The following is a 10,871-nucleotide window of genomic DNA, read 5'->3' on the forward strand; positions in this document are numbered from 1 at the left end:
GTTGAGATCATGGGCGGCACCTGGGTGCATCTGGGTGCCAGCAGGAGCCTCTCCCTGCCCTGGCGCCGCGCCATTTCAGTTTCAGACTGAAATCCGGTTCTATAACATGCACAGCCATGCTGCCTTTTTGTTGCGTGGCGCACCACAAATGAACAACCACCCGCACGACGACTCGCACGCCTGGGTAGACCGACCAGGTCTGCGATGGCACTGCAAATGGCCGCATGGCCGCAATGGGACTGTAGATGCTGTCTTTCCTTTGTTCTGTATTGGTACGGAGTGCTGGTTCGTAATTGCCTATAACTTGAAAGTCCTTGCTTTGTTCGCTCCTTCCCTGTCTGTTGGTTGTGTGCAATGTCCGCCAATGCATTTTGCCATCCAACGACGAGCGAGGCTCATAAATGAATTTTTACGTATAAAGATGAGCACCTTTTGCTCCTTTCCCTGTGTTGATTCCTCTCTCTCATCATCGACGCCTAAAGCCCACACTCGAACAGGATCGCACTGGCCTCATCTGGTCTTCTCGGTGCCCAGTCATTGCAAGCTACGGTGAAACCCGACACGTGGCCGACGCCAGCAAACGCAACCAACGGCAAAAACCTTCAACACGGCCTTGCCATCCACATCAGTTGCCCGATTGAGCTTATTTATCAGCTGGGCGATTGTCCAGCAAACATCAGAGGGTCAGTCAGTATACGAGACTGTGTGAATCCGGGACCCGGCCCAGCATACATTCAATTTCGACCCTCAGGCTGGTGGTCACTTAAGAAGTTGATTAACGCTTCCACAAGCCGGCAGAGAGTCAAGCTGAGCCAGGAAGAGTCGGACGAAGCGACAGAGTCTGGTGGCATTCGCTGCTGAGGTCAAGGCGAGCAATAACCGTGACAAGCGTGGAACACTCGACCGCGAGTTGACCCCTAACATCACCGCGTATTATTCACTCGCGTTTTCCCTCCAGCCATAACATCATTCTGCTCCTGGGCTATCGACTAGCTTACTAGCGCTTCGTTGAGGCCGCCAGTCACCACGACACTTAAACCTCGATTGTGGATTGCGGATGTGGATATCAACAAGGGGAAACGCACCACAGGCGCGCCAAGGTTATCCCCAGATATTGGAAGCCGCAGGTTTTTGTCAACTCCTTTCCGGCCCTTGGCATTAATAAAGGGAAAAGGCTCGCCGTTTACTGCAGCGCATTTCTTGACAGACGCTTTTCTGGCCATTGATCTGTCTTTTTGGGAACTTTGATTTGCTTACATTGATTTGTCGCATTGGCGGCTTCGACTACCTACCACAATGTCTTCCTGTAAGTCTTCCCGCTTGATTACATCCTCTTCCAACCAAGTCGGCTCCCCCCTTTCTCTGCGCTGCCAGATATGTACATGACCATTTCGCTGCGAGGACTATCGCGGCGCAAACTTGATGCTGCAAAGTGTACACCTGCTGGGCAAAGCTGTCGCGTTCAGAGTGGCTGGCGCTGATGACTAGCCCATGTTTATAACATTCTCGGATATAATAATGCCGATTTTGTTCTGCAGGCAGGTTCGCATGCAGACAACCGCTTGCACTGCCCCCTTGGACCCCAGTGGGATCCAAGTAGTATTCGAAATGCGCTTGGCTCTCTCTTCAATCCGCTCGCCCACTCCACCTTGGACTACCGTGGTAGAGACTAGGCAAGGAGGTGCGAGCGGGTGTAGGGTTCCTGAATCTTGCTCGGCTTCTTGGCTGGGTTTGAACGACGCTTAGCGTGTTATGCTTCCTCATCAAACAATCTTATCAATCACAACAGCCCTTAGTCCACTGCTCTCACATTATTATGTTGCCGCGCTCTGCGGCAAGGCATTTGTCTTCCTTGGTTGTCGATCAAAGCTAATATTCTTTTCTGGCTGGTTCGCCATGGTAGTCAATCACTTCAGGAACAAACGTGCGGCGCACCTTGTCAATCGCTCAAGCGTCGACCAATGGAATCCTTTTCGACACATTTGGGACACTCCTGCTAATTGTCAACGCCGTCGAGATACGTGGGGAGGGCCCGAACTGGAGGCACAGACTGGCCAAGACGGACGAGATCATGGTGGAAGGTTGACACATGCTACCACTGCACCGAATCCCAGTAGTGGTGGCATGCCGAGGGATCCATCCAACGCCGATACCATCACCGGCTCCGCTCAGGAGAGTGACGAAGCGACGAGGACAAGGAGTGTCGATCATGGAGAAGAGAAGGTGGCCCTTAATCAATTCTCGAAGCATGACAAAGCTGCCGGCCTGCGAAACCGAAGGCCCGAAGACGATGCCGCAAACCTGGAAGGCGACCCTGCCCTGGCTCAACCAACAGCAGACGATAATGGAAAGAGAAAGAAGAAGGTCAAGTCGGGTTTAATCGACTGGCATCTTAAGCCGAAGGAGCCTTTTACTGTGGCAAATCAACTGCAGCGCACCTTCTTGAGCTCTTGGATCAACATTTTCTTGCTCGCTGCTCCAGTCGGCATTGCCTTGAATTACGTTCACTCGGTCAATCGCATTGCCGTTTTCGTCATCAACTTCCTGGCTATCATTCCACTGGCCGCTATACTCGGTTTTGCTACAGAAGAGGTCGCTTTACGAACTGGTGAAACTCTTGGTGGTCTCATCAATGCTACCTTTGGAAATGCCGTTGAACTGATTGTCGCTGTCATCGCACTAAAGGACAATCAGATCGCCATCGTTCAGACCTCCTTGATTGGATCCATTCTTTCTAATTTACTTCTGGTCATGGGGTTCTGCTTCTTTTTCGGTGGTCTGCGACGACAGGAGCAACACTTTAACCACACTGTTGCTCAGACCTCTGCTTCTCTTCTGGCGCTTGCTGCGGCATCTGTCATTGTCCCGTCAGTATTCAACGTCGCGGCCTCAGCAGATATTTCACAAAGAGATATTGCCAAGCTCTCCCGCGGTACCTCCGTCATACTTCTGATTGTCTATATCGCCTACCTCTTCTTTCAACTCCACACACATCACGAAGTCTTCAATGAGCAGAGCCAAAAGGTTCCCGCAAAGCCTTGGTCACGCAGCGGCGGCACCAAGGGCATCAAGCAAGGCTTGGCCATGCCCAGCGCCATGATCAGTCATGCGATACCAGACCAGGAGGAGAACCAGCGATTATCGAAGATGCTCGGGGACCCCAATAGCTTGGATGAGGATGAGGATGAAGATGACGATCCCCAATTGAGCTTGGTAGTTGCCATTGCCACCCTTACCATTTCTACGGTCATTATTGCCTTCTGTGCTGAGTCCATGGTTGGCTCTATCGATTCGATTACTAAAAGTGGTGGCTTGACTCAAGAATTTGTTGGCTTAATCTTGCTTCCTATTGTTGGGAATGCTGCAGAACACGCGACAGCTGTCACTGTGGCTATAAAGGATAAGATGGACCTTGCTATTGGTGTTGCTGTAGGCTCTAGCATGCAGGTTGCTCTGTTCTTGATCCCACTGCTTGTCGTTATTGGCTGGGGAATGGATAAAGAGTATATGGATCTGAGCTTTGACGTTTTCCAGGTTGCGGTCATGTTTGTTGCCGTTTTGTTGACCAATTATCTGATTGGTGACGGCAAGAGTCATTGGCTGGAAGGATTTCTCCTCATCTGCCTCTGGGGCATTATTGCTGTTTGCTCCTTCTGTAAGTGTATGCCGTCCTGCAGTACAACCATATGTACCACGATGCTAACGATACGGAACAGGGTATCCCAACACCAGCCTCGAGCAAGCCAATGGCAATATCACCATGGATGCATCGTCTCTCTAGCAAGCTTTTCTTTCTTTGGCACATGTGGCTTTTGATTTTTTTTTTTTTACGAAATTGGATTTCTCAAGGTTTATGAAACCTGTTGCTGCATATTTCCTTCATGGTCTTGATTAAAAAAGCTACTACACAGTTTTTATGACTCAGTCAACCTTCAGCGGCTTCTTGTGTCATATGCTGTCTCTTGTCAGAAGAGCTTTTCCCGAATGCATGGTTTTTATGATACTTTATTATCTCTGTCATTTATGCCTCGGCGAACCGGCCGCTGGCAGACCATGTATTATTATTATACTTTGAAGGGAAGGCGGCGACTTGGGAATTGATGCCAAAGGACTGACAGCTCGCGTTTGCGAGAATATTTTGTTTTTTTACGTCACGTCTTCATTTGTTTTAGTTTAGGATACTGGAACCGAGAAAATTTTTTCTTTTTGGTTCTGAGAGGTCAATTTCTCGAGTACAAACCCTATTGAGTGTGAAGACCAAGATGAACACAGGATATAACTAGGCAATGTGAGAGTCCCGAAAAGTATAGTAATAACCATACAAGACGAATAGAATATTTAATCTCCAATACAAGGATATAAAAATTACTGTTACAGGGCGGGTCCCTTACTTACCCTTGGACCCCAAACCCATCCCATCATACTGTACACTTCCCCTCCTCAAAAACGCCATGGGACTGCTCATGCGCATGCTCGCCATCGCGGCAGCATGTCCGTTTCCCACTCCTCCAGCACCATCCCCTCCCAATACCCCTGGCCCCAGTCCTAAAGAGGGTATACTTGCCTCTGGAACCGGTTCTAGCCCCGCGATAGAGTGCGTTGTAGCCGTTGAAGCGGGCGTGCCGTGGGGACGCTGGCCCTTCTCAAGGATATCCTTGTAAAAGGCCGTAAGGGCTACTTCGTTGAGACAAAAAGCTTCGAGCTCCGCCTTAAGAACCTCGGGCTCAGACCGTCCTGCCGGGTAGGGGACTTTGGATCCGGATATAGATGCGTCGATGGGGTGGAAAGCCGGCGAGAAGTGGTAGAATGTTGGACGCACCTGGGGCGATGCGAGGAGTGCTGCGGACTCGGACAAGTTTGTGGTTGGGTGGCCGGATACGTAGGGGGCGATTTGGGCCATGGCGCGCGTGCTGGTGTTTAGAGGTTGTGGCTGTTGTTGCTGTTGCTGCTGCTGCTGCTGCTGCTGCTGCTGCTGCTGTTGTTGTTGCTGCTGCTGCTCGGAGTGAACCTGACTGCGGAGTTCTTTCTCACGAGCCATGCTGGTGCGCTTGTTGTAGAGTCTGTTTGCGAGGACGAGGAAGTCGCCGTCGTCGGTGATTTGGGCGAGCACCGCGCCTGAGCGGTGGATGTATTGCGTGTAGCTGAAGTCTGGTTTGCCCCAGGAGTAGCGGACGTCTACGTCTGAGGGAAAGTTGGATGCGGCCTCCATGTCGAGGACGAAGTCAAAGTTTTTCAGGATGACGGTCTGGTAGAAATTCTTGCTGGGACCAGCGTGCAGGTCGAGGGAGTTGGGGTCGTAGTATGTTTCCGGGCGTTCGAGCGGTGGCCGGATGGCGAGCTTGATGCGGTACGGTTTACGGAAAGGGTTGGTTTCCGTAATGCGACAGGCCTCGTTGATGGGGACCTCGACGAGACGGAGGCCGTACTGGCTGGCTTCGCGCTCCCAGCTTTCTATCGTGTCTTCGACGAGTTTGGACGTGGCGTTCATCCAGGCAATTCGTATATGGTAGCAGTTGTCTGGGTTGTGGAGGCGATCGTAGTGCAGGTCTATGCGCTCTGGGCGGTATGACCTCTTACGAGGGTCGATGTCGTACTTGATCATCTTGCTGAGCACAACCTTGGGCCGATTCTTGAGCAACTGGCTGGATCCGGTAGCAGGTCCCAACGACGCTGGGGATTTCGGTTCGTTCGGCACCAGGGGCCGTGGCATGTTGGACCGCGGAGAGTCGACGCTGCCGCCGTCTGATCCTGGCGCAGCAGGAGAGGTGACATCCCGACGTCTGCTGCTGAACCATCCCGGTTGAGGCTTTGCGAATTCCGGCGCAATTTGATAAAAGTAATTGCCGTCTCGAAAGTTGTGGCGGCGCTCGACATGGACGAACAAGCCGCGATCCTTCTCGCTCTTGGGCTCTGCATGGTCCTTTTCTTTGTCCTTCTCCTTATCTTTGCCCTTGTCCTTATCCTTGTGCTTTGGCTCGTTAGGTACCATGAGAGCGTTGCCGAGTTCTTCGGCCTCCTCACGACTATCCAAGTCCTCAAAATTGTCCAGGATCCAAGTAGTCATGTCAGATCCGATAAACGCAGCATTGTGAAGCCTGAGATGCCATCGCCGGTTCCTCAGTGGCACCCCGCCATTTTCGACTGGCTGCTGCATTGCTTCCGCCAGTGCCGCCAAATCCAAGTTACCCTTTTGAAACCGCTCATTTCTTGTCACGAGTCCGCCCTTGCGATGCGGACCCTCCACGCTCTCCAAGATGGGAAGCGTCTCGACCTCTGCCGCAATCACCACGGACGGGTCTTCGGTCTTGTACACAATATCCAAGGGGTTGCGCCGCTTCGCGGTTGGCTGAAATCGTCGATCCGAGGGTGCCATACACCGGTGCTTTTGCCAAAGTTGGGCCAATCGTTTTATTCCCTCAATGCGCAACTCTTCTGGGTTATCACTAGTTTGGACGCGTTGAATCAAGGGGTGCTTTGGACCGAGGGGAATGAGCACGAATCTCGCTCGCCAAAATCTTAAGCTATCCATCATTTCGTCATAGTGCCCGGCCAAATACGAGTCAATTGTATTCCAATTTCGATCCACCTTTGGTGTCAGAATGTCAAACGAACGGGTTTCATATTCAGTGTCGAATATGGTGCGAATGGCTGGCCTGTAGGCTGATGGAAATCTTTGGGACTCAGCAGTGACGTCGGTAGGCTTCCGCAAATAAATGTTCACCTCAACTTCACTACCGTTGACACAGGACAATTGGTGGATTGTGTTTCCAACAGACATGAATACACTTGTCCCGTCATCCAACGGCTGATCGCGAGCGAACACGTCTGCAACCTTGATGACTTTTTGCCCGAATGCGCGTGCAACTGATGGTCCAACAATGACCTGAAATCCCTGAGAAAACCGCATGCTAATGAGTTCCTTCATGAAATCTTTTCGTGATTTGGGCTCATCGACCACGTCGTCATCCAAGTTCTGATCAATATTGTAAGGGTGCCTTTGGTATTCTGCGTCAAATTGAGTCTTGGGCGGGAAATATTCAGTTGTCAAAGGAACCGCTGCAGGACAACACAACGTCTTCCATTTTTGAACTTTCATGTCAGACGTCCGTGGGAACACATGCTGCCACCGACTATAGAGAATGGTGTCGTCAATTTTGTGCCGCTCGGGGTTCGAAGGATTGAGCAGCGTCAGCCAAGGCGTGATGGCTGTGGTAGGCGAGAGTGTTGAGGGCAACTCAGGTACAACGCCGGCCCGGAGTTTACTGGTATACACCTTTTGTGCATCTTCTGCCCGTAGCGCATTGGAAAAGCGGACTTCGCTGTCTTCGGGGCGTCTCTTACGACGTGTGTTCGCACCGACTGGTATAATCGACGGCGATTTGACTTGAGTGACGGCGGTGCCCGGCCTGTTGAAGGTATCTCTGGAAATCGGGATACTGGGTGTTGAAGGCACACCATCAGCAGTGCTGTCCGCCGTCTCGGATTTCTGCCTCTGGGCCGAGGTAGACGATGAACGGCTAGTAATTGTTTGCGGCGTCGAGGGTCTGAGATCAGAAAATGAATGGGCACTGGAGGGCGGGGGCAAATTCGATGAGACGGCAGCAGCTCCAACTGTCTCTATTTTGACTTCAGCGGCTGCTACCTTTGGGGCGGCTATTCCGAATCCGCGTTGACCAAGGCTAATCTGCCGCATGAATTTGGGCTGTTTGATGGACGGGGGTTTCTTGAATGTTGCAGTCGCCGGTGGCGGCTCTGGAGATGGTTTATGCGCAGACAATACCGGCTTCTCTACCTCTTTTGTGGTCAAAGAGAACTTTCTGGAGGCTTGCATGTGAGATGGTTGTAGGCAAGTCGAAGCTTTCCGTTCTGGGAGAGACGTCCCCAGCGCAGATGTATCGTCATTTAATTGTTTCCGGGCGACATCTTCAAACTCTGTTTTATTTCTAGATGGTTGGTGTTGGTGGTAAGGACGAGCCCTAGGGAGTCTCGCCTTCGCGTCATCATATTCTTGCAGGTGCTTGCAGATAGACTTTTCTCCTGGTCGGACCAGCTTGTCAGGGATAAATTTTTGAAAGCCATACACATGGTCGAAGAGCGTTTCGGGGGCTCGCTTGTTAGGGATGTATATAGTGTCTCCTAGCCGATCTGGTCGCTTCTTCGCGATGGCACTTGCTTGGACGAGGTGACTTGGATAACTAGAGTCGGATTGCAACGGAGCAGTCTCGATCTCATTCACGTCCAGCACGCTTCGCATCTGCAAGTCGTACATCCGACACCGCACCTTGAACCAGTCCTTGTCTTCTTGCTCAACCTTGTTGGATACTGTCAACGCAATACCGGCATAGGACAATGACTCTTCCGCCGCACCGGTCCAAAACGAGATGTGCAGCCACTGCGGAAGCGCGTAACAATACTCTTCATTAGCTCCCGCAAGGGCGAGCGTCTCGATTCGTCCGGCCAAACTACAAGCCTTGGTAGGAGAGAATGAACCGGACATGGATTGGTAGCTTCCGACGACAGGAGTGGGGTGGCTGGGTGTGCTATCACGACTATGAAATGACCTAGAGGGTGCCTGTCCTTGGCTGTGACGCGCATCCTCGGAGAATTGAGGGTTTCGGTACTTGAAAAGTGGTACAGAATGCAACGGCATGCTGGCCATGGAAATCAAATCAATACCAATACCGTTTCCAACCAGAGATTCAGTAGTTCTTCGCAAGGTCTCATAGTCGACTTCAAACACACCTGGTCCAGGAGTAATCACGGCGATGGATATCCCTGTCCTGGTAAGATCTCGATCAATGTAGTCATGTGCGAACTGAGAAGCCGCCATATTGATCGCCTCTAGCACGTTGCCGTGTATTGATAAAGAGGATTCTGCCTTGGCGGGATTGGGTATACCATCATTTGCTCCATCTTCGTCGGAAGGTCTGTGCCCAAATGCGCTGATCTTTTGATGATGCAAGGTGATGTCTCGGCGAAAGTAGTTGAATTCCCGCTTTAGTTGGTAAAGAATTGTCGTCCACTCTCCGCTTGCCATCTCGCTGACGACTACACGATAAAAGTCCTTGTACGGGCGGCGGTTTCCGTACGGTTGCATTCCGGTGTAATAATCGTTGAGTACGGAGCTAGTTGCAAGATCTGCGCTTATGCCAGTATCATACTCGACACGGGCGAATAGCACTATGCTGACAAGATGCTTCACCTTGAGAACCGCCCAGCGTTTGAAGAGGGCGGGCAAGAATCCATTGACAACCTTGTTGAACATGATTTCGCCCGAGGCCTCAGAATCAAAGTCCCACATTTCTCGAGCCATTTGAATAAAGAGGACATATTTGGCAGACTCGCTGCGAAAAATGGGTCTGGTATCCTTTCCGAAGAAAGCGGAATGGACAGTGTGGCCGTTGACATAGACTGCAGTGACCTGGGCTTTGATTGTACCCATGAAGAATAGAGACTGGCCCTTGTACACAGTCCGCTGCGCTAACTCTCCAACAGCTAGCCTCCACATGTCGGCTCTTGACAGATACTGGTCTTTGAAGGACATTTCAACATGTGTTGCCTCGACGGCAGGGTGATGCTGGTCGACCTTGTTGGAGCGTGTTAGCAATAGGAAAGTACGAGAGCAGGATGGACGCAATGTTGTTGACGTACGGGTCGCAGCAATACGTGACAGCCCTTCCTCATGGAAAAAGCATCTGCAATATGTTTTGCAACATGAACCTCGGTGTCTGGGTGTCGAGCCTTCATCTCCTTGGACATGTCCTTGGCGACGAATACGTAGGTATGCCCGGCGCCGTGATCATGGTCGCTGTAGGTGCCCGAAGGCGCTCTGGCACTATCGAGGTGTTCATGGGGCTGCTTACTGACGCTTCCATAGCCACATGCAGCGTTCTTGGAGTCGCCTTTCAACGGTACGAGGGCCATGAGGGCGCCAGGCTTGATGTCCCCGCCAAGGTGGTCCAAGTTAAGCAGGACCTCGTCTTTGGAGTAGCCATCATTCACAGAAATAGTGCAGTGGCGCTCAGTCTTGCGTCTCTTGTCTTCCCGGATAGTGGAATGAGTCGATGTGCTGCCGGGAGAACCTGGCGACTCTGTTGAACCAAGATCGAAGCTCACCGTGCTGGGGTGATGAAGGTGGGACCATCGTGGCCCTCTGCGCGAGACAGGCGGCATGGGCCCAGCATATCGAGACATTGGGGCGGTTTGCGTCTCATCTCAGGATAGATGCCATCTGCTAAGGTTGACTATGCCTGGCAGAATGGATGCCGATGCTGTCGTCTGATCGCGTCATGAAGAGTGGTTAGCTGTGGCAGAATCGAGCTCCCAGCATGATGCGCCCCACACCGCCTGCCGGATTTCAGCGACCACAGAGCTCTCTCTTGTCTCGCCTCGGTCTCCTCACCTCCTCACGACTCGGAATTCACCTTTTATACATTGTCTCGTTAGCTGAAAGTTGGTTTCGGCAGTCCTTGGGAAAGAGAAGAAAACGTCGACATGTTGTCGAGACTCATCGATTATATGAGGCACTGCCTGCCTACCTAGGTAGGTATTCGGCGAGGAAGTGAACAACGGGCCAAGGCACTACATGCATACATATACACATACACATGTAGGGCATCTCGATTCTCAAGCTATATGCTACGGGATAGTGGAATATTGGCGCCGGGCGGGTGTCTCTCCCGGAGACGGTATCGGTGATGATGCTTCAATCTAGCAGCGATTATTATACCATGACGAGTCGCAGGACAAGCGTGGCCCACGAATCCCACGATGGTGTCGCGGGTACAAAGCTAGCCACAAGTCACAGACGCTACCCAAGCGATTCTCTCGTGCAACTATGTTCGTCATTGTTTGCTTAATTGTGTTGCCAA

General features: G+C 51.7%; 2 protein-coding genes across 4 annotated transcripts; one reads left to right on the plus strand and one right to left on the minus strand.

Moving 5' to 3' along the window:
• Positions 1-1,177: 1,177 nt before the first annotated feature.
• On the plus strand, positions 1,178-4,359 carry J3458_001863 (uncharacterized protein). 2 transcript variants are annotated; one of them, XM_066116963.1, is made up of 3 exons: positions 1,178-1,306; positions 1,904-3,655; positions 3,717-4,359. In XM_066116963.1, the coding sequence occupies exons 1-3, from the start codon at positions 1,297-1,299 to the stop codon at positions 3,779-3,781; spliced, it is 1,827 nt and encodes a 608-aa protein (XP_065978850.1). In that variant the 5' UTR covers positions 1,178-1,296; the 3' UTR covers positions 3,782-4,359. The 2 variants fall into 2 exon arrangements, with proteins under 2 accessions (XP_065978850.1, XP_007807701.2); XM_007809510.2 differs by lacking the exon at positions 1,178-1,306 and having other exon boundaries at positions 1,664-3,655.
• IML1 (vacuolar membrane-associated protein iml1) lies at positions 4,360-10,277 on the minus strand. Of its 2 annotated transcripts, XM_007809511.2 has the most exons (2): positions 9,652-10,277; positions 4,360-9,586 (listed from the first exon to the last, which is right to left on the minus strand). In XM_007809511.2, exons 1-2 carry the CDS (start codon positions 10,192-10,194, stop codon positions 4,388-4,390), a joined length of 5,742 nt encoding a protein of 1,913 aa, XP_007807702.2. In that variant the 5' UTR covers positions 10,195-10,277; the 3' UTR covers positions 4,360-4,387. The 2 variants fall into 2 exon arrangements, with proteins under 2 accessions (XP_007807702.2, XP_065978851.1); XM_066116964.1 differs by having other exon boundaries at positions 4,360-10,277.
• Between the last annotated feature and the right edge of the window lie 594 nt (positions 10,278-10,871).

This window comes from Metarhizium acridum (genome assembly GCF_019434415.1).
Source record: "Metarhizium acridum strain ARSEF 324 chromosome Unknown scaffold_1, whole genome shotgun sequence".
Classification (NCBI taxonomy): domain Eukaryota; kingdom Fungi; phylum Ascomycota; class Sordariomycetes; order Hypocreales; family Clavicipitaceae; genus Metarhizium; species Metarhizium acridum.